This window comes from Emydura macquarii, unplaced genomic scaffold (genome assembly GCF_026122565.2).
Source record: "Emydura macquarii macquarii isolate MOO-44397 ecotype Brisbane River unplaced genomic scaffold, CSIRO-AGI_Emac_v2 contig_691, whole genome shotgun sequence".
Taxonomy (NCBI): Eukaryota; Metazoa; Chordata; order Testudines; family Chelidae; genus Emydura; species Emydura macquarii.
In genome coordinates, this window is record NW_027130828.1 from 5,768,100 (window position 1) to 5,791,401 (window position 23,302).

The 23,302-nt window shown below is 50.7% G+C and overlaps 1 protein-coding gene across 1 annotated transcript in view; it reads left to right on the forward strand.

The window, feature by feature from the left end:
• The window catches only part of GPSM1 (G protein signaling modulator 1), a 113,595-nt gene that overhangs the window by 38,234 nt on the left and 52,059 nt on the right, over nucleotides 1-23,302 (forward strand). The window contains exons 7-9 of the mRNA XM_067541815.1: nucleotides 316-471; nucleotides 4,272-4,380; nucleotides 9,997-10,123. Of these exons, the coding sequence (XP_067397916.1) occupies nucleotides 316-471; nucleotides 4,272-4,380; nucleotides 9,997-10,123 (392 nt within the window). The remainder of the gene's footprint in view (nucleotides 1-315; nucleotides 472-4,271; nucleotides 4,381-9,996; nucleotides 10,124-23,302) is intronic.

Consider the following 23,302-nt stretch of genomic DNA (forward strand, 5'->3'; position numbering starts at 1 on the left):
AAGCAGCCAGCCACCCCGCTTGTACCTTGGGTCTTGGATGAGATGGTAGGTGGGGCAGCTAGCCCCTGTTGGCGCTCTGCAGCTGCGGCTACGTGGCTGTTTTTAGTGCACTCGCTCAGCCAAAGCCAGCGCAGGTATGTCTACGCGAGCTGGAAATCCCACCTCCAGTTTAGACACACCCCTAGAATATGGCACTGTTGGGCTTCAGATAAACTCCCTAAGGATTCGGTCCTCAACGGATCCCATTCGCATTTCTCAGTGGCTTGCAGATGTGCCGTGCATGAATGCGACTGTCTCTCCATCTGTCTATTGCAGGAAAACACTCCAGCTGTCCAGACAACTGAAAGACCAAGCGGTAGAAGCTCAGGCTTGCTACAGCCTCGGGAACACGTACACATTGCTTCAAGACTATGAGAGAGCCATCGAGTACCATCTAAAGCACTTGCTGATCGCACAAGAACTGGGAGACAGGTGAGAGATTTGTGACTGGATTTGTGCTTTGTTTGTGTAACGGCCCCAGGAAGTGCCGTCAGCCAGGATCGAACTTGGCATCTCTCACACGAAAAGGCTAAAGGACTAAGACCATTAACCTGACAGTACTAGCAGACTCATAAACCTTTCCTATGGTCCAGTCCCATCCACAGCTGTGTTAATGTGGGTGACATCAGGTCTCTAGTGAGAACTGCTAAAGGTCTATTCTTGAATTCAGCCCTTTGTCCCTGCTGTTACTCCTGTTTATCCCAACGAGCCCCTGGTGAGCATCCGCTGGATGTAAAAATAGCTTCTCCCTAAGGAACAAACTGAGAAATGAATGAACCAAAAAGGCCCACTGCTGTGTCTCGCTAGTAACGGAAGTTCTGAGAAGGTTCAATAAGATTCCACACTGATGTGATGAGAAATGACAACAAATGGTGTGTCACCCAGAATAGTTAGGGAAATGCATTTTGCTTCACAGATAAATTATTACTAGCCCGTTATTGCATCTACCTCCAAACCTGTGTGAAGTTTTCCTTTCTCCTGAGCTTTTCTGCTCCAGGTTTCGAGTCTCTTGCAGTCCTTAACTGAATTTTCAGCCAACTTGTTGAGGATCTCTATGAATGACCCTCCTTAAATCTCAGATAAATGGAGCAAGCTGGATATTCAGCTTCCTACAATGCAGAAGATTCAAGGGAAGGAGCTGGGAAATGTCTAGAAGAAATGAGAATTGCAAGATGGAGAAGGAAATATCCAGTTGAGAGAGTGTTTGAGTTGAATGGTCTGCTCTGCCATTAACGGGAGTGGTCAAAACGCCCAAAGAGTGGACAATGCCTTGCTTTGTGGATGTCCAGCTTGACACCTTCTGAGGATTTCCTAGATATTTGTAGGTGCTTAGCACCCACGCCCCAGATGAAGTCAGTGGGTACTACAAGAGCTCAGCACCTTCTGAAAATCAGGCCCAAGATGTGCACCTGAAACAAAGACCCGTTCAATATTTGGTTGCGTACAACTAGGGTTTTCACCTAGTGGGTGGAGTAGTGAACTGGGAAATCAGGACTCCTGGGTTCTATTCCTAGCTCTATCACTGACTTCCTAGGGTACCTTGGGGGATTCAATTCACATCACTCTGCCTCAGTCTCTTCATCTGTAAAATAGGGTTACAAATACCCACCCCTCAGGGGTGTGATGAGAATGACCTCGTGCTTGTAAGGGGCCGGGAGTGCATTGGGTGGAAAGAGCTGTTCTTTAGAAGAACAGAACGGATGGCGTGAGCCAGGGACTGTTTCGGGGCAAAATCCAAATGAAGAGCCTCAGCTGTTCAGGGTGAGAATCCAGTGTTGTGTTGGTGTCCCAGGAATGTGAAGTCTGATGAGTGAGAACCCCGTCACTTGGGTCCTCTGACAGGGAGACATCTCGGGCTGTGGGATGGTCTCTCTGCGGAAGTGATGGAAGCGCCATCTCTGGAGACTGCACCATGTGATGAACAACTCTGCACTGGCAGGGAGAGGAATGAGTGCCATGTCTACATTAGCTGCAGTCACACCCCGCGATCGCAGGGTAGCCATGCAGTGGGCCATGTCCAGCTCTAACCTCTGTGAGTCCATGAAACCAGGACAGGACAAAGTGCTAAAGATCTCCAGAAGGAACGGCTTGGCACTTGGAGGATGGCCTAGGTGTGTTTGAACAGGCCTTCACAGCTAATCATGCTGTGAAAATACTGCTCACCGGCCCCAGACAGAGAAAGTTCACATGAGTCTTTGGGACACTCTGACCCCTCAGAGCGCAGGGTCTAAGGGCACTGGGGGTAAGGCAGCAAGGACTGCGTGGCTGCCGTCAGAGACCGAGTTTGCAGCTTTGTTCGATGGCTTTCAGCCTCCCCACTATAAAAATCCTCCCAGCACCCGCTGACCCCTGCCACTAGATGGAGCATGGACATTAAGATGGAAACAGTCTGCATGTTCCTGGGAAGTTACTGTCTGATCAGAAACCAAGAAACAAACCCTTCTGAGTCAGATGCTGGGTCCCATGGCTCCCTGGTAACTTACGATGGAGGACGTTCTCTTTCCCAGGAGTCCCCCGGGTATTAAGGGGGCTGATGGGCGTTGAGAGGGGACCGGTCCCTGAGGATATTCTGCTTTTAGGTTGACACCAGTAAAAAGGGGACAGCTTTTTATCAAACACACACAGAATGTCCCATTCCTTTGTGGGGCTCGGAACAATCTTTATGGGAGGCTGGTGAGCCGTAAAGATCTCCCGGCCTCCCTGAGATCTAGCCCCAAGGAGTAGAGGACATGGAGGGGTTGCCTCAAAGGAAATGCTTAAACATGGGGGTGGGGAGGGGAAAGAGGAGATTACGTTTAACCCTAAAAAGTGAGTCACAATCGCCTTAAAAAAAAAACCACTGACAATTAGAAACCCTCTAAAAGCCCTTGATGTGTCTTCTTCATTAACAGATTTAGGGGGGGCCCATAGATCACCCTGGCTGCACCTCGGACATAGCATAGAGTTCTGCACTCTCTCCCAGGCGATCTCACTAGCACTCCCTCACTCACAACAGCTACGGGCTGGAGGCAAGACATTCTCTGTGCAGGGAAGCCTTGCCCTGCTGCCCTGACAGTCTTTTGACCCTTAGGACACGGGGTAGAGCTCACCCGCTTTCTCAGGTTTATGCCTGAAGTGGGGTGGACTGTAAAAAGCTGCACCCTGGAGAAGGAGGCGCCTGAGGTTATTGTCCGTTGCTGCGATCTCTTTGCGTGGCCCACACAGCCACCCACTGAAATGCCAGTGCCCTGGGCAGGTTGCACGGCTGCTGTGTTTGATCCTGTTTGTTTGTCTCTGGCCTGTTAGCAAACCGGGCCGCTCTTGGATGCCGTGTTGCTGTGGGACCCCGTGTGCGTAGCGAAGGGGTTAATTTCCAGAGTGTAGGGGGGGAGAATTCAGGGACTCTGAACATCTGGCCGTGTTTGGAAGATGACAGCAGCATGTCTGTGCTCTGCTGCATGGGGGACCCCCAGAGTGATTGCCAGTTTCCCACCCCTCTGCTCTCCGGGAGGGTGGAAATGCTTTGGGGGCAGAAGATGGGAAAGTCCAGCGAGGGGAAGAACTAGCTGATTTGTTTGCCCTCTCTCTTTTGTCAGTGGTGACCTGAGATACAAAAATCAAGATGATTTCTGAGTGATTAAAACCAGGGTCAGGAAGGAAGGAATTCTCAAAAGGCCATTTTATCCTTGGGGCGCTTAAAATAAATCCCCCTCTTGAGGGTATGGTGGCGATAGATACTGCACCAAGTGGGTCCAGTCCCCAACCACTGCCAATCACTCTCACTCTGATGCGGTTAATGGGCTACGCTGATTTACGCCAGCTGATTATCTGGCCCGATCTTTTTAATCTCTTTAGCGGCAATTTTTTTAGCCACTGCCCCTGATTTCTCTGCTCGCTTCAGCTGTCCCAGGTGGTTTCCTTTACAAAACGGGGTGTGCCCTTATTCCACACTCGGCTTGTAAGTGGGCAGCCACTTTTAGAGATGCAGTGAGATGCCCTGCAAAGAGTTGCTCCTTAAGATATGGAGTGAAATCCTGGCCCTATTGATATCCATGGGAGCTTTGCCATTGACTTCAATCGAATCAGGATTTCACCCAGAGGCTTGATTATGTGTGCAAAAGTGGGCACAGAAATCAGCATGGAAACAGGCCTTGATGCCTCCAAGGAGAGGCCAGAAACATACAGGCACTGACAGGATTGATTTTTGTTGTGTCTCCCAGACTGCCTATGAATGATGATTTCCTGTTTTGCAGAGTGGGAGAAGGAAGAGCCTGCTGGAGTCTAGGAAATGCCTATATCTCCCTCGGGAACCATGACCAAGCCCTGCACTTTGCAAGGAAACATCTTGAAATCTCCCAAGAGGTAAGATGGGCTGGTGCGGACAAGGGTGAACTAGATCTCCCTGTTGGGAGGAAGACATTTATTATGCTAATAAGACACATGGATGGAGTTTTTCCCAGTCGTGAAAGCTTCCATCATGTGTGATGCTTGGTTTTTTATGTGCTGTCTTTGGGAATTGCAGACCTAGGCTGGAAAAATCTCCTCGTCATGGGAGATCTCTGTGCTGCATCCTAATTGTTGCTGATAGAGTTACTGTACCCGGATAACTCGACTCTGGTTTGCAAACTGCTTTCTCAGCATGGTTCTTGGGTGATCGTGCCAGGGCAAAAAGGCAAGGGTGGATCCAGCTTTCCAGTGCGGTCTCCATGTTATTCTGCACTGGCGGGCTCCAGCTGAGATAGAGGCGCCAAAATGCAACACGTGTATCCGACCACGTAGGTGAACCCCTGCATTTGAGAACTGGGCAGGGTGACTTTGGCTGAGTTCAAAGAGCATGGAGCTAACTCAGAGCCCAGTCCTGTTTTGTAGAGGTTCAAGGGGTCTGAAAGAGATGGTGATGGCTTTACTCTTCTGATGCAACATGAGGCCAGATCTCAGGGTGAGCTGAAACATTGTTTGACCCGGGGCTGGCATCTCCCTATGGCACCACAAGGAACGTGGTGGAGAAAGAGGCAGGGAAAGTTTCCTAGTAAAGATGGTTAAAAATAAGAGCTGTCCTGCTTCTGGCACTGTATTGTATTCTAAAACCAAACCATTTTTTAAACGTTAGGTTACCTTTCTCCTCCCAGTCCTGTTTTTCCTGCCTGCCTGGGTGCTTCTAGGTTCAAAGTGGAAGGGCCAGAACAAAAAAAACACCATGTGGCTTTTCTCACCATATTTCTGGCTTAGAACAGCTGGGAAGCCCCTCAGAAGCCAGTTCTCCTGAGACTTCCAGCAGACAGAGGCCTGGATGGTGCTGAGAAGCAAGTCAGGCTTTGGTCTGCGTTTCTGACCCAAAGCCAGACAAGCGTCATGCCTCTCTTAAGAACAGCATTCACCCCTCTCACGTCGAGTGGCTCACACCCACTGCCGAGGAAGTGACTGAAAAATATCATCTGGGTGTCGTTGTTTTTATATGTATAGAACGGTGCCTCTTGGGGCACAGGTAACCAAAGCCATCAGCACAAGATAGCTGCTAATTCAGCAGTAGCCAAAGCAACTGTATAACTACCCCGGAAACCACTCCAAACAGGGCAGACTCTTTCCTCGGTCCACAGACATTGGATGCGTTCAGACCAACCCGGGCAAACCCCACAGATGGTATCAATGGGATTTTCACCCTCCTTGCCCTAGATCTGAAAGTGGTTCATAGCCTGAAGTACAAGCCGGGGGGTGGGGTGTTAAATGTTGCTTTTGCTATATATAATCGACCTAGCTACCCGAGCGCAAATCCCAGAGACACATTTAAACATGTTCAACATCGCTTATATCGATTTGAGCTAAATCAGTGTAAGCGAGGGGTGAACCAGTTCAAGTGTCTCCCCATTAGGATTTTGCACTGGTGTAACTAGATCAGTTTGAAGTGATCTAGTTGTATGGATGCAACTTTTCTGATCTAGACAAGGCCATAGTCTTTTCCGGCGGCTTAGAAATCTAGACAGCAAGAGTGCTTTGCAGTTCACCCTTTGCAGCCTGATATGAGGAAATCAGCCAGGGTCCCTTTCATGCTTTCCCCAGTCGAAGAAATTGCCCTCTCGAAGCATTAATTGAAACCACCATTTATAAGTGCTTTGTGCATTCTCCTGCCTTTATTAGCATGGCTAAATCTTGGGGTAGGGCTAACACACAAGTCTAATTATACACTTAATTATACTTGTCAGCCATTCAGAAGCAACACTGTTCATTGGCCCTGTATATTTTAGGACAAATTGACTTTTCGGCTTCGGGTTGGAGTCTTCCAGCGCCGCTCTGATTACTCACAGCCAGATGGAGACTCAGCTGTTGGCGCTGCAGATGAGTGGGAATGGGAGGACAGGAACAATAATAGCCTTGGCTGCTCCTGAGGGTGGCGGGGGGAAGCCTTTGACAATTTACAATGCTGTTCTGTTTGTGGGTGGATGGCTTTGATTACAGGGCAGCTCCGGGAGGGGGTTACTCATGGCAGGTGGCTAATAAACTCCCCGTGTTGCTAAATATGGAGTGGTGCTGAAAAAACATGTCCGTTTCTGGGGGGCAGGCGGTGGGAGGGCATGCATTAGTTTCTAGCATTCGTCTTCACGTAGTGAATGAAGAGCCAGATTAGGGCATAAATTGCTCCAGGATAGGCAGAATGTACAAATAGATGTGAACCACATCCCAACTTTTAGAACCTGCCCAGGAGCGTCTGTCCGTATCTCCTTTCACAGCAAGGCGGCACCTCTGTTTTAAAGAATATGGGGGGATCCAGGATTTGGACAGAAATCTCTGTTCCCACGTTCCCCCTTCCAGCACCTATGTGTTTTGATAAGTGCCCATGAGCAATCCACTGCCAGAATTTCTCTGTCTGAGATTAGTTGTTCCATTCAGGTCATCTGAAACAAGTGGGAATCAGCTCAATGTTTCATGGTGTGTGCCAGGGACTTTAGGACCCAGCCAAAACATGGTAAAGTCTCTGGAGAGGATCTCAACAACAAATCTGATGTAATTGGGAGAGGATTTCTGCCTGACAAGAAATGGTTTGATCTCTCTCCCTTTGACTGGCATTCAGTGCTTTGTCAAAGATAACGTGGGGATTTATTACGTTGTTTTTAAGACGGCTCAGACCACAGGCACTATCTCGAATGGCCACAGAATAAGCCACTGTGAAGCATTTAATAAGGGGTTGTGTTGTCCTCTGGGATGACCAAGGTGTCTTTTCTAAAACACACTGCTAATGGCATAGAAATTAAAGACTGCTTCCTTTAAAATGACCTTTATTTACCCGTGACTCCTGGCTAGTTAATTCCCATATTTGGGGAAGCCCTTTAGCATCCCACGCAGTATGTCCCCACCTTTTAGGTAGCTCATCTCCCTTATTCTTCAGTACAGTGGAGTTGGGCTTTTTAAGGAGATACCAGCAGTTATAAAATGACAAGCAAAACCGCACACTAATCCTCATTTTGCACTGCTGATTGGTAGACTATTTTGGATTCCCATTGTCACAGGGTTCGGGGTACAATCCAGACCAGTAAGGGGTTTTGTCTCCATTTGCCCTGCAATCCTGTGTGCCTTACAATGCACTGCCGCGGTAGGTCTCACCTGGGATGCATGCAGCCAGCCTATAAGTGTGCTGGTCAGACCGTGCGTATCTGTGTGCTAGACAGCCCTGGTTCAGCAACTCTCACCCCAGCAGCCTGTCCGTAGCCGCAGCGGCTTCCACCAGCCGTGGTTACAACCACCCAGGTGATTCACAGTCCTGGATGTTCCCCAAACCATGTTCTCTGCGATGCCCAGCCCTCTCCTGGACTGTTCAGAGAAGTAATGTTTGTTTGTTCCTTCCAAGAGACAAAAGCACATCACAGCTTATTAACTTAGCTGGGGTGAATACACCCTTCCCTGCAAACACAGCACTGAGTTGGTCTATAGTAAAAATCAAACACATTTATTAGCAGGGCATAGGTTAGGTGATGCCAAGTGAGGGGAATAAAGTTAGGAAGGGTTACAAGCAAATAAAAGTGAAAACAGTAATCAAGTCCAGCTGACTCCCTGTGGCATTGCAAAATAGGGTCTCTCGAGTGATGTGAAAACACAATCTCGCTGTAAAACCCTTATATCCTCTATCACCCCCCAACCAGCAACACTAAATAAAAATCTACCCAGGCCCTGCCTCCAGTGGATTGTACAGTGAGAGCGCTATCTCAGTGTAAAAACACACCCGTCCTTTTTGCGGCGAAGATCAAGCCTGTGTTGAGATTTTGCTGTGAAACCCCAAAACAGGCAATTCTTGCCTGGTCTGGGAACACTTTGTACATCTCCAGCCTTACCGCCTGTTGGTGGGTTTCCTGTGTTTTACAGGAAAGGGGGAAGAGGATCTATAATTTTTCCGAGCGGTCTTCAGAAGTGTCTAAGGGAGGCGCAGGTCACCCTGAACTCATGCTGGTACTCTTGAAAATATCTCCTTAAGCTAAGCATGATTCCAGCCTCAGTTTCCTTGTTCATAACTTGGGGGCAAACCAGGCCTTAGAGAGGATAAACGCTTTCAAAAGACAGGAATAGAAATTCTGAGTGTGTCTCAGAGCTTTAGCACTCAGCAAGCCGAGAGCAGTCTGAAAATGTCTAAATTACCATCTCCTCCACTGCCTCTTGAAACCCTCCTGCCCTTCTTACAGACAGGGCTTGTGTACATTGACGAGTGCCTTGCTCGGCATGTAGTTTTGTCAAGAGATCCTCTTTTTGGACACTTTGTCCTGGGATTTCACTAGGGAGAACATAAAACCCCAGGATCTGCTCCAGAATGGAATTCTTTTGGAGTCTCCAACTCTGGTTTATTACTGACCTAGGCGTGTCCAAGCCTTGAATGTGACACACACGCACTGTCCATTCAGCTGCTAAGGCCTGGTCTCCACTACCAAGTTAGGTCAAACGTCACCTGCCTCGCACTGACCTGGTTGTGCTTGAATCTACACTTAAATTTTTCTCTCCCCCCATGTAAATGCCCTGTTCAGGTGATGCAGTCACGCCACCTCCTTGAGCCGTGGTCCCTGTGCTGCTGTAGGGTGTCAGTTAATGGCAGTTAACGCCTGCAGTTAACCGAAAACAAAATTAACGCGTTAATCACATACCTGTGGGCGGGGAGGGAGGCATCAGAAGCAGGGGGGCTGAAGGCCTGAGCAGAGCTGGAGCCTCTTCCCCCGCCCTGAGCTGGACTGAAGTCCGAAGCCCCCTGGGACTGAAGGTAGGGGGTCATGTTTTTTCTTGTGTGTGTGTGTGTGGGGGGTGTCACTTTTTTTTTTAAGCTCAGATGGGGTCACGAACACAAAAAGTTTGAGAACCACTGCCATAGACAACAGGGGCCTGGCAAGCGCAGCCTCCCTGCACCAGCCTCTCTTCCCTGCCCCGGGCGAGTCCTTGAGGTCAAACCCACCCTCCCAGCAGACAAGGACTCGCTTCGCCAAAGGGAGCTGTGTAAAAAGAATAATAAATTCGACATTTGTAAGTTCAGTTGTCATGATAAAGAGATTGCACGCCAGTATTTCTATGAGGTGAACTGAAATACTGCTTCTGTTGTTTATCCTTTTTACAGTGCAAATCTTTGTCATAAAAAATAATGCTATCGAGTGAGCGCTACACGCTTTAATTCTGTGTTGTCGTTGGAACCGGTATATTTGAAAACATAGAAAACACCCCAAAATGTGTAACTAAATGGTATTCTATGTCTGGTTAACAGTGCGATTGAAACGGCGATGAATCGTGATTGGGTTTTTTTGATCACTTGACAGCCCTAGACTTCCGTTGGACGCAGCAGGAGTGGAGACGCTGCGTAACGTGTGCTGACGGAGTGATGGCAAAGGCCATGTCTTGAGCTGGGTCCCTAATGCGACGTCGCCTGGGTCTGCCGGGGCTTTCTGAATCCGTGCCGCGGACGCCGGCCCACAGCACGTCACCCTTTCAACAGCTCCCTTGTTGCTCTTTGCTCTGCAGATCGGGGATCGGAACGGCGAGCTGACAGCTCGGATGAACGTGGCCCAGCTGAAATCAATCCTTGGTTTGAGACCCGGTGACAAGGACGGGGATGCAGCCCATCATTACACCGGCTACGAAGCGCAGGGTAAGTCTCAAGCTCTGTGGTCTCTTTGGGTGCCCCTGCCCTGCAGCTGGGAATGTGGCTCCCAGCCCAGACAGACAGACTCACTCTAGCTCTACCCCAGTTGGTGCGCTAAAAATAGCAGCGTGGACGTTGTGGCAACTGCAGCAATGGCAGGGCTAGTCACCCTAGTCCAAGCTCACCTGGTCACTTGGCAAGTCTGAGTCACTGATGGTGCCACAACATCCATCCTGCTTTTAGCACGCTAGCATGAGCGGAACTAGAGCAAGTCTGTCTGCCCGGACTGGGAGACTGGGGTCTTACCTCACTTCCCCACAAAGCCCTTTCCTTCAGACGAGGCACGTTGGGTTCCTCACCTCTTGCTCTGTTCACGTGTCTTGGGAGTAGCTAGTTTTCTTGCACCTCGCTGGAGTTAAATGTAAAGCAAAGTTGAAACAACAGGAGCAAGAAGAGTTGTTGTTGGTCCTCTGAGTCTGGTATCCAGCTTCCGGCAGTAGTCTGCTTCCGAATGTGGTGACCACTTCCCCAAAAATGCATCTAGGCAATTGCACTCCTCTGTAGGAGTGATGGGGAACGGTCCGGGTCCTTGCAGTGATTGCCTTAAATCTGGAAGTGTGCGGGAGCTGCCTCTTAAGTGGAAAGGGTAGCAGCATTTGGCTGTCTGGCCTCCTGCAGCAGTGAGTTCCACCGGTTGTGACTGCCCTCTGTGTGAAGAGGCATTTCCTCGGACTTGTTCTGGGCTGACCAGCTGAAGCCAATACACTGCTAATCACCAACTTCTTTGTTGTTGGTAAGTGCTGACAGCATGCTTAGCGCTTTACAAACACTTGTCTAGACATAGATCCCTGTCTAGAGGAGTCTGATGTAAACCCGACACAGACAAAGAGTGCAGATGCAGTACAGCAGGTGACTGCAAAAACCCCGAGGTGACGCAAAGATCTGTGTTTATGTTGCTGCTGAGAGAAAGGGACCTCAGAGCGGGGAGAAGTGCGGGCTTCCTGGAGGAGGAGGGAGATCATTTGGCGCGTGTGAAAAGGGAGGTATTTCCATGGCTAAAGAGTAACATGGGAGAAGGCATGAAAGCCAGAGCAGGAGAAGGGTGCCAAGAGGCTGGTGCGAGTGCTATAGGTCGTGGCTGTGTTAAATCTTCCATAGATGGAGGGAGGCCAGGGACGAGCGTTTGGAATGAGGGGGGTTTTGTGGAATCATTTCCTGCCGTGCCACCGCGGCATGAAGTCGTGCCAGTGACGTGAGCGAGTGCAGAGTCCTGGTTTGGTGTCCCGCTCTGCACAGGTGTACGTGAGCCAAAGTGCAGGGCGGGGGAGAATTGGGCTCCTAGGGCAGAGAGATGCAGATGAACAGCATCGCGATGATGGGCAATTAACCTCTCTTGAAAGACTGTAATGAGCTCCAGACGCTGGTTGACAGCAAGCGTCCAAAGGGTGATGATCACGGTTTGTTTGGCTGTCTGACCATGCGTGTTCTCATGGGCGCCCAAGGAAGCAGCCTCCAGCAAGCCTTTTCACTGATCTGCAGCGAGTGACATGCTTCGGCATCCCCAGGCATGACTTACCCCAGAAAGCTCTACAGGCATTTCCCTGTTCCTCAAGACAAAAGGCAAGATGTTGCATGACTCTGTTGCAGGGGACAAAAGGGCTTTGATCTCCCCGCTGTGCCCTGGGCAATTTTCTCTGTGCTCCCCTGGTAGCAGACTGAGCCCTCAGCATGGCATGCTCCTTGCCTGACAATCAGATGTGCCCAAAAGAATCTGACCCTCAGATCTAAGCAATGGAACCCGAACCAGGATGGAACAAAGCAGAGCCCTGGGGTGGGGTGGGTCAAGGGAGGAGAGCTGTGCAGAGAACGGCAATCCCATTCCATGAAGGTGTTTGGTTTCATTCCAATTAGGAATGAAAACAAAACAAAACAAAACATTTAAAATTCTCTGTAAAAGGGAAAGATCCTGGACCCTGGAAATGACCCCGGGGTGCTCTGCCTGACTGATTGACCTGGGGAGGCCACAGGCCCTGGGCGTCCCGGGGTCCCTGACTCCTGGGTCCGCAGACCTTGAATCCTGGCTTCCTGTTGCCTGGCAGGTGCGCAGCTGAAGAGCCAGGCATAGGAACTGGCAGGATATCAGGCAGGTTTGGAAAGCTGCCCAGCAGGCTGGGATCTATCAGAATCCTGCCTGGCTTTTCCCAGGGACTTCATCATGGGACGTTTAGCTTTCGACGAATTGGTAAATTCCGATGGTGAAACCCCCCTTTGGTCAGAATGTTTCCAACCAGTTCTCGTCCCCACTGCTCCGGGGTGTCCGTTCTTTGGAAGCAGGACAGACAGGACTTATCATGGTAGCAACGGGCTGTCTGATCCATATCTCTTCCCGTAGTTCCCAGGCCCCTGTGGGCCCCTGGCATGTCACCCTACAGTGCCCTTTTCTTGTCTGCAAGGGTGGCGCTTGCAGTGTGCATGCTCTTAGAGAGCACAATGAAAACTGGGGACCGCAGCACACCAAACAACTGTCAGAGAGGCCCAGAATAATTCATATCTGGTGAAGCTGGATACATGTGTACTGTGCTGCTTCTTCCCAAGGCCTTTCCCAAACCACGTGGATAGGGCCACCACTGACGTGCAGCCGTCTGTAGGGACGTCGGGTAGGTTGCTTAATAGTTATGCTGCACGCCACTTTATGACAGGAAGGGAAGAAGACGGTGTCCATGTGAAAATGCAGGGGGAGTTTCAGGGAGGCAGAATGTAAGAAATGTGGGGAAGATGCTGGTGCTAACACTGCCGGCCTTTACAGAAAGGGCTGCTGCATCTTTAATGTCCAGGAATGGGTCAGGCCTTGGGTTTTGTTTCCTTTAAAAGTTAATAACAATACCTAGCTCATGGGTAGCACTTTTCATCAGTAGATCTCAAAGCACTTCACAAAGGAGGTCAGCATCATTATCCCCATGGGGAAACTGAGGCACAGGGTGAGGCAGTGACTTGCCCAGTGGCAGAGTGTGGAATAGAGCTCAGGTCTCCTGAGTCCCAATCAGTGCGTTATCTACTAAGCCCAGGTGACACATAGGGTAGCGCAGCACACACAGAGTGCTGTCCTGGGACACTCAGCGCCGCTCAGTGGAAGATTGGCACCTGCCCAGTTACGAGCACCACTTTCTTGGAGGTTTCCCATCCAAGTGCAAACTCATCCTTGATCCTGCTTAGATAACTTTACCTGTATATGTGAGCAGACACTGATCACGATTAGACATGATAAAATGCACGAAAAGGTCCATTAAATTGTGTCTGTGACTGGTTCCTGCATCAGTACTGCCTCTGAATGGTTTAAGAGGAGGGGCTGGAGAGGATATTGACAAATTCCAGTGTAGCTGATCAAACTGATCTTGTTACTTCCCAGAGATGCAGTAACATCCTGGGGGGGGCGGTTGGTTAGTTAAATAGGACTTTATTAGCGCTGACACTTCTCTCTAGCCTTGATTATTTTGTCCCTGGCAACACAGATTTAAAGAGGATCACACAGAAGTCTCAGTGTTTTCCTTAGGGAGCTTAAATGAAATTAGCCAGGAATGTTTGCTTAGCGTGTTGATTTTGAAGGTGGAACCTGGAGTTGAAATGCCAAACGCCTTTCCAGAGGAATCATTCCACTGGGCTGTAAATGCTTTCGGCCAGGCTCCGGCCCTGCCATCCCGGGTTCAGTGCTGCAGCGCGAACTGAGCTCAGCTCTCTCAAAGCCAGTCTGGAATGCTGCAGCTGTACCACGCGTGCGATTGACCTCCTTTTGTCACTGTTCGTCAGTTCATTAGCCTGCATTCTTGACCTCCATTGTTTCCGACACCTCCTGAGATGTTTCCTCCCTCTGGCAGATGGTTTTGTGTTGAGTGGAGACAGGAATTAACCTAGAAGTTGGATTTGCTTCCTTGTTTTTGGTTCTACAATGGAACAGAGTGTGGCTGAAAGGAGCTTGTGTGCCCATCTGAGATGCAATCTGTTTATCTACGCAACGGCACCAGCAAGGCAAGATGTCCCCAAGTGGCTTGGCCAAGTTGCCTCAGCCCTGACCTTGTCTGTCTTCTATTGCGGGGCAGCTCTAGGGACCGGGTGTGTTGGATAGTACTGGCTGGTGGGCACCAGCGGAGGGGTCTCCTGCTGCATAGCAGGGCTTGTCTACACGGGGGAAGTGGCAGGCAGAACCACACACTGGATGCTGGCCATTTGCAATCCTGATAAAGACAGCTCTCCATCGTTAGCAAGGCTTTCCCAGGAGCCAGTCCCCTCCCACTCACTTTGATGTTAAAGGGCTTTGGGTACTGGCAGCTGCCATGCTGCTTAGGAATAACTTTTTGACATCCCAGTGCCCCCTGCTCCCCGTGGAAGCCCAGGCCACAGGCAGGTTTGCAGTGCTGTGATGTGCTGAGCCTGGACCGCGGTGCCAGGGCAGAGTGCAGCCTGGAGAGGGCAGAGAAAGGAACCATGCAGCCCCATGGGTCCCCAGCACCCGCTGCTGCCCTGTTCACACCCCCCTCCCCCCACTAGCCTGCAGCACTGGGACTCCAGCCAGGGCTCCCCCGTTCCCTTCTGTGCAGGCAGCAGGTGCCCGTGGGGCGGCCCATGCTGCTGTCTCCAGCACAGGCCTTTGACTTATTGAAAACTTTTGGATAATAGCAGCATCTTGCTGGGAACCAAGAGGTTGCTAATGAGCAGCATCCACTGTACTGGAATAATTATACCACTGTGGCTCTGCCCGTGCAGCTTCCTGGGCTCACGCGCTGATCTGGGATAAAAGTCATTTTTATTTTCGGTGGCGTTTGCATTGCTTTGTAAGCGCTTTAAGCTAGGTTGGGAAAAAAGTCACTTTATTCCAAAATTGCATCTAGAGGGAGAGATGTAGAATTGGGGCTCTGGTGTTCAGCTGTACCTTTCCCCCCTGGAGACAGGAAGATTGGAGCTGGGGCCTCAGGTACTTAGTGCTGTTCACTCCCTCTCTCTAGACCTGCCTCCCTGATACGACTCCCCCACCCTGGTTCCCAGCTTGAGCCAGCAGTCAGAGGCAGCAGACTTGAGCTGAGCTGAGCCTGGCGGAAGAGGGGGCTTCCCACCAGGGAGAGACCCATTGGGTGGCTTGTTCCCCTTCCTAGGATCCGGAAACCGTCCCCCCTCCCTCGCACAGCGCCCTTAGCTCCCCGGTCTTCAAGAGCCCAAACCCCTGGAGATCAGCCAGCGCTGGAAGGGTTAAGCCTTTTTCAGGGCTAAAGGTGGGGGCGGGGAATGTTTGATAATTGAAACTAATTATTATGCAAGGAGGTGAATTGGGGCAAATCTTAGGCCCATCAACCTCGCCACTGTCCCCTCCGAGCCCCAGGCTAGTGCATTACCATCCAAAGCCGGATTTAATTTTCCCCTTTGATCTAAGTACCTTTGTGACTGAGGGAAAGCGGTGTTGGTCTACGTGCATAATTATCAGCGGGCGAGAGAGCACAGCGTTAATCAGGCGGCACTGTTTGTCTGAGGCTTGTATAGGTTATAATAACCTCATTCATCAGGGGGGCCATTGACTGGGTTTCCAAGGTCAGCCTCGTTCCAAAGAGAAGGACAAAATGTTCTGAAAAAATAAATAATAATCATAAAAAAAGCAACCAGCTGAGGTGAGTGCAAGAGAGGCAGTGAACGGCGGGCCTGTGGCAAACGTCGCAGCTTTCCATAAGGAACTATGGCCTTCCAAGGAGGGACTTCGCAGACAGGTCTGGGAGGGGAGGTAAATACTGTCCTTTCTTTCAGTGACACAGCAATTTCTGAAGCATGGCTTCTTGGCATCTTTTACCAGAAGCTGGGTGTGATTGGGGGGTTAATGGATTGTCCATCAAATTGGAGATTATCTGGCTACAGTTTACGGATGCAGACCAATTTCGACTGTAGAAAAAAAACCCAACATTTTTTCACCCGAGTTGGAAAATCTGGTGTTGGCCCAGTGTCTCGACGTCAGAGCTCTGCCCCAGCTCCTTCTCACAGCAGAGTACTGAAAGGTTAGCTTGATCTTTATTTGCCTGCTCACTGCAGCTTTCCTGATTAGAAACAGCGTTCTTCTTCACCGCCTGCTGAAGCAGAAATTATAACTTCTCTAGAGGTTGTGTTAAACAGCTGCCACGTTCCACCCCAAATGTAGCTGCATTTCAGCAGTGGATGAAATGATCACGTAACTTACCCTGAGTTAGGACTTTCAGTGAAGCCCCAAACCACGTGAGTTTTGACAACCCACCCCTTGATCCTTTGCGACGGAGGTTTTGCACAGCTGTATTCCTCTGTGGAATATGTGCGTAGTTGTCTTTGTATATCTCTCTGTGTATCTGCACCCACGGAAACAACTAGAGAACACGGGCTGTCACTAAAACAGGTATTTGTGCTGTGTGAGAATGACCTTTTACTGCAAGAGAGAGAAGGAAATGCTCCGATTCGTTATGGTAAATGCTGATTATGCCACAGCATGAATGCCTTTGCAGTGACCCCTGTGTGTGATTATTGTGTGCGTGTTATGATAGTGGCAGGTGTGTAACAAGAGAGGAAGGCTGGTCTTGTAGTTCAGGCAGAGGAATCAGAGAACAGACGCCTGGGTTCTGTCCCGGGCTCTTAGGGTACCTCTACTCCACAGTTAGACACCCACGGGGCTGGCCTGTGCCAGCTGGCTTGGGCTAAAGGGGTATTTAGCTGCGGTGTAGACATTCGGGCTTGGGCTGCACCCCACGCTCTGGGACCTTCCCACCCCGTAGGGTCCAAGGGCCCCAGCTCCAGCCTGAGCCCAGATGTCTGTACTGCAATTAACCAGCCCCTTCGCCCGAGCCCGTCAGCGGGTACAGGCCAGCTGTGGGATTCTACCGGCAGCGTAGCCTTCGCCTTAGCCTAACTCCCTCCCTGTGTGAACTGGCTGAAGTCCCTGGCGCACAGGAGAGGCTAATAACGCTCCTCTGCTTCGCAAGCGTGCAGCGAGGCTCAGTGAACGGTTGCCAGGCCCTTTCATGGGTGCGTCTGGTGGTCGTAACGGATAATCAAAGCATGGTTATCGTTGACAGCAACAATTCACAGCAAGGGGAACAGACAGAGGAAAATCTGTCTGTCCCAGGAGGCAGGTGAGACCTAGCACGGCTGACACTCCGTTTGACTGTGGGACAGGCCATGCTTTTTTGGGTCAGTAAATCTTTAGGTGGGAAGCTTTTTGAAAACCCCGACCCTTTTCATTTCAGAGCGTTGTGCGCGGGTACGGTTGTTGGGTATTCATGTGGCTGCTAAAATCAGCTGATGGCTGAGAGGTCGCATGATTAGAAACATTTTACCTGCTTGAAGTCAATTGAATTGCTTTCTAAGTGGTGTCTCAATTCCAGTCTCTATGAATCTGTGCCTCAGACTGAACCGTCCCCAGCCCTGTCGTCAAACCACATTCGTTTTCTGCTGGTTGTTTTCGCATCTAATTAATGGGCTTCGCATTGCGTTTGGAAAAGACTCTTATCTGATCCATATCTTCTGCTGTTTTGCTCCTCTTGCTGGGTGCCTTGTGATCTCATTAATATTCCTTGAACAACTGGCTGTTTGGAGACAAAGCTGGAGGCCAGAGGAGCGGGATGGCAGCTTCAAAAGTCTTGTGAAATCAGCGACCTTGTCAGGAAACCCAAGCATGCTGAGCTTAAAGCAACAAACAAAAACAAGCCAGGGGAACAAAGACAGAGCAAATCAACGGGCTGTAGTCAAGCACCAAGCGCTGGTATGTGGGGCTGAATGCAGCAGAACTGGAAAACAAAGGGTTTTGCAGTACTTCTGCTCAGGAGAGATTGGCACTTTTATTTTATTTAGGGAATCCAGGTTCCATAGACTGAAAGATCAGAAGAGACCGTTAGATCATCTGGTCTGACCTCCTGCATAACACGGTCCTGAGAATTTCACCTGGTTACCGCTGTGTTGAGGAACCGGTTTGGAGAAATGTGACTGACCAGGGCTGGTGCCCAAATCTCTCCCCACTGAACCGTTAGGGTTTGGACATGCGCAGGGAGTTTCACCTGTTTTCACTGATGCCTTTAGACTTTGAGTCTCTACCCAGAGACTCGGCCCAGACCTCAGCTTCACCACCCAGAGAGTGAATCTCTCCTCACAAAATTGCCTGGGAAAGGGAAAGGGCCACGAATCTCCCCAGAGAACCTGTTCTCATGAGATTTCTGACATGAGGACTTGAACTGGTCGCCCCTGAGTAAATAACACTTTGCACCGGCTCAGCCCTTTTCATCTATAGGCCTCAAAACCATTTACAAAGCAGGAGTCTCCTCATCCCCAGTGAACAGCTGGGGAAACTGAGGCACGGCGCGGTGGCCTGCCTTGCCTGAGGTCACACAGCGAGTCGGTGGCAGAGATAGGAATAGGAACCAGGCCCACTGGACTGTGCCACCTCTGCTTTCAGCGGTACCGGATCTGCATTTGATTTCAGTGGCCGCAGGAAAGAGGCTTCTATGCCACCCACACTTTGTGGGGGCTCATCCCAGACGAACCTTCTGAGATTGGCCCATCACCAGCTTCGAGACGTCTCTGTGCAGGACCTGTCCTTCCCCCACCTTCTCTGCTTCTTGGGCCAGGAGGTGTGAGCCGCCCTATCTGGCTGCCTTGCGTTGTACTCTCCATTCCAGGGGGCAGCAGTGACTCGGGTGAGGTTGGGATCCTGCAGGCAGCTGCCCCGCATTGCGTTTGGGGATGGACTAGGTGCTCTGGGGCGGCTTTCCCCTCTATGCTGTCCAGGCTGGTGCTCTGGGTGGCTGGGACTGGCTGCACCTACTGGTTCTCTTTAAGTGAGGCAATTATTCAGTCTTCCTCCTGCGGCAGGTGTGGTAGTTACCACCCAGCTGTCTGGGTCCAGGCTGGAGCAGAATTTGTTCAGGCAAAGAACATCAGAAAGCGGTGAGCGTTGCAATGGCTGTGTGCAGACAGAGCAGCCGTTCTGCAGGAGCTCTCACGCAGCCTCCCACATCAGAACCTGTTTTATTACAAATAAGAGGAGTGGCCAGGACAACTGCTCCCTCTCCAGTCCCCGATCCTTGTTTCCTGAAAGCTTAGGGGATTCTGGGCCAGGGCACCGGATTGGGAGTCAGCAGACTCCGGTTCTATGGCTGGCTCTGCTCCTGACTTGCTGTGTGATTTTGACCAAGGCACTGCCAGTCTCTTTACCTCGGTTTCCCCATCTGTAATGGGGGGATGCCTTGCCCGCCTTTGTAAAGCACTTCGAGCTCTATGCATGAAATGATGGTGCGTCTGATTATTTCCTGCCGGGGGCTCAGATCGGTCGTATTGGTCTCATTTAGGATAATGCAGTGCCTAGCGGACGGGTGTCCATGCCTGGCCCCCTCTTTGGCGCTTTCAGTCGAGTGACTCTCCTGGAAGAGGACTGACCCCTTGGAAACAGGCCGAAGCAGGCTGAGGAAATGGGGCCAGGTAGGAAGCTTCCCATTGCTTGCACCTGTCCTGTTTTTCAGGGGGGGACGTCAGCCTTGGGCTCCAGCCTCTTTCACAGATACCCAGGGTGGAGAAGGACTGGCTGAACCCTCCCGGCGATGGCTCACGTGCTTACTGAGCACAGCAGGGCACCTTGCCCCTGGAGCCCAGCTTAGAGGGGAATGAGACGTGTTTTCTAGCACTAGGACTCCCCTTACCATCCCCGCAGCTGAGCGTGTACACAGCTGAAACGACACCCAGGCAACCTGGCTTTGATAACTCCTCACTTCTCTATGGAACGAAGAGAAGGGTCCAGGTCTGAGAAGTCAGCTTGGTCCCTGCGTTTTAATCTTGTAGCCTGCAGGCAGCGGAGGGAGCTGTCGGTCGCTTCCTATAAGCCGAGGACGGGTCTTTGGTGGGGCTCACGCCCAAGGTAGGATGCCTGCTATGAAGCCAAAGAGCCCCTGGGGGCAAGTTAAGAACTGGTTACTGGTTGGTTTTTGCTGCTTGGAGAGAATGAAGGGAAGCTGCTGTGCAAATAGCAAGTGCAAGCCAAGGCAGCTACCAACAATGCAAACCATTGTCCTGTGCCGGGTTGGGATCCAGACAGCAGGAGGCCCAAACAGCCCAATGTGTGCTCCCTGCTCAGGTTAGAGCCTGGAGGTGGGGCTGGGGGGTCTCCGCTCTGAGACATCGGGGCATGGCTCCCAGAGCAGGGGCACAGCTGCCTCTGACCTGCCGTGCGGAGTCTCATTTTTCAGGCTCTGCTCTAAATAGTAGGACAGCCCCTAGTGCCTGGCACTTCACAGGCATTAAGCGATCCCACAGCACGGCTGTGAGGAAGGTGAGTTTGATTTCTCTGCAGGCCGAGGCACAGACGGGTCAAATGACTCACCCACGGCCTCGGTGGGGAGTCGTTTTCAGAGCTAGCTTAGAACGTCTGAGGTTGTGGTTCCGAGTTCTGGGCTCAGACCACTAGGCTGTGCTTCCCACATGCCTGAGGCATTTGCTGTCTTTCTCCCTGCGGGTTCACTCCGGTCTTTTTGGTACATTAAATAAAGCAGTGCTTTGCAGATCACCTGCTTTCGCTCCCTTCAGCTCCTCCGTGGCTGTTCTCTCCCTTGCAGAAATTGGCATGGATCTGGGGAACCCTGCCAACGGGGCGGAGGGATGCGAAGAAGGAGCTCGGTCACGTCGAAAGGGGGTGGAGATGCTAGCCAGAAGGCAGAGGCCAGTCCCTGCCAGCCAGCGAGGTGGAATTTTTCAGTGTGTCCCTTAAGTGAAAGCTGCTTCTGGGCTGCTTGCGCTTTCACACCCAGCAGCAAGTCAGCCTGACTCCACTTCGCGTTGCAGGGCGTGGAGTGACACCGCTTGCAAGGGCGACTGGTGTGGGACAGCTCGGGCTCTGGGGAGAGCGTTATCGCTGGTCTCCTTGCGTGATTTCCTCATCCTTGCTAGCCCTTAGTCCAGCCTATTCTGAACCATTAGAATTGATGGGATTGAACCTCTAGCGAAAGTCATTCCGATTTCAGTTGTTTGGGATGCCCAAGTTAAGAGTGCCGCCAATCCTCTCTTACTGCCATTTAAAAACATGTACCCTGTGTTTTAGAATACTTGCTTCCCCCTCTAGTCTGCTGTATAACTAGCTCCAGTTGCCTCTCCTTGCTGACATAAGTGTGCAGTACAGCACGTCTTGTTTTGGTCACAGTAGAAGGAAATGTTTCTGGATTAGGAGAGACGGCACTGAGCTAACGAAACTGATGTGTTCATTTCTCTAGATGTCAGAGGAGATTGCTCAGCTTGTCTGCCGCTGTCAGGGATCAGCGCATCTGAGTGAATGTGTCAAGATGATGCCTCTTTTGGTGTCCCATGGCACATGCATGTACATATGGCCGGAGATGCCAGATAACGCCTCTTATGGCATCCCATGGCACCTTTAGTGACTCCTTCAGATAAACCCACAAACCTCTAATTTTGGGAGAAACTAATACTTTTGGAAATCTTTAGTCCCTCATAAAAGCTCCTGTTTTATGTTTGAACTGAAGGAGTCTATCTGAGATGGTGGCACAAAAACCCTGTTACCATCTACACCTGTATCTTGGCTTCTTGGTATACACCGTGCTTGGTTCCAAGTTGCGCATTCAGTAAGCAGTTTCCTTGCCCAGACACGGGCACGGGAAATGGCCATGGTAGTGATGTTCTTAGCTGAAATACATGGCAGGGTTAAATGTAAGAATACACACAGCAGACCAGGTGCCTGGGGCTAGAAGGGGGCTGAGTGGAAAAGATGAATGGTTCTTTCTCACCCATACAATACCCTGCCAGAGACGCACAGGGATCCTACTATTTAGAGCATGTTGTGTTGCTTGAAGCACCCAGACATGTTTTTTTTTTCCCATTATAGTAAAGAAAAAATAATTAATGTAAAGAGAAATCCCCACCATGGATTGGTCCAGTCTCTCTGTGACCTGGGGAAATACTCCCTGTGGAATGTTCTGCAGAAGGTCGGGTTGGGTGTATCATCTTGCGGGTTTTATAACTGCAAGGCAGATGTCTGTCCTGGGGAGATCATCGTCTGAGATTCTGGCCTTTGTGCATCCCCTGTCTGTAGCATCAATTCCTCTCTTGCAAAGGCTGCGTTGTATGTAGCACTAGCACTGATCTGTGGAAAGGATTTGTTCGCTGGAGTTTGCCCCAGGGCATGTGCTCTACTTTGCTACTGACATGTTATAGCCAGGGCTACACGAGAAACTTTTGCAGATATAGTAATGTCACTTAATGGTGTGATTTTTTTGGAGGGTGAGGAGAGGGCAACATTTCCAATCTGGCAAAAGGCCTAGTCAGGGCCCCCACAGGGGCGGGAGGAAGGGTATACTTTACCGGGACCCGGAGGCCCTGGGGGGCCCAGCCCTGGCTGCAACCCTCATGAGTATGTGTGTGGGAGGGGGTCCATGTTACAAGTTCATACTGGGCCCAAAAAAATTATGCTTGTGCCCTGGGCCTAGTACAGTCATGCACAAAAGTGCCTTTTCCAGTTTTGGCTTATTTCGCTCACCAGACTAGTATAAGCTATGCCAGCAAAAGGACTTCTTAACTGGTATAAGCTGCATCTGTGCTAGGAAGTTTGCCTGAGTGTAGGTAAACCTTTTCTGGTGCAGGCCTAGCTTATGTGATCTAAGGCAAATAATTTCAACACCTCTCCATGCCTTGCTGTTCTCATCTGTAAAATGGGCACAACGAGAAAGTGCTCTGAGGTCTATGGATAACAAGCGCCACGTAAGTGCAAGCCCACAATGTCTGCAAAGCATCTTGAGACCCTTGAATAGAGGGCTGTAGAGCACCTCCATCTCAGTACTTTTGTGGCCCCACCACGACTGTATCTGAGTAGTGCAGAGAGCATTTTGTCTCCAAGCCTTTGTTTGCTTCCTCTCTGATGGGGAAGAGATGACTACAGTGGAGAAGTGCTGAATGCTGCGTCACTCAAAGGGTTTTGGAGAGATGACCTGATGACTGAGGTCTCTCTTTTATCATCTCAGTGAACAAAGCTGGTGTCCATTGAGTTCAGCGGAGCTACACTGGTTTATGCGAACAGAGGGGCTGGCCCAATCGACTCTCCACAGGGACCAGCACTCAAGGCAGCTGTAACTTGCTTAGCACCATCAGTGGGAGTTCTCCAGGGTGGATAGCACTGATGACACCCACCGTGGGGGAGCCCAGAGT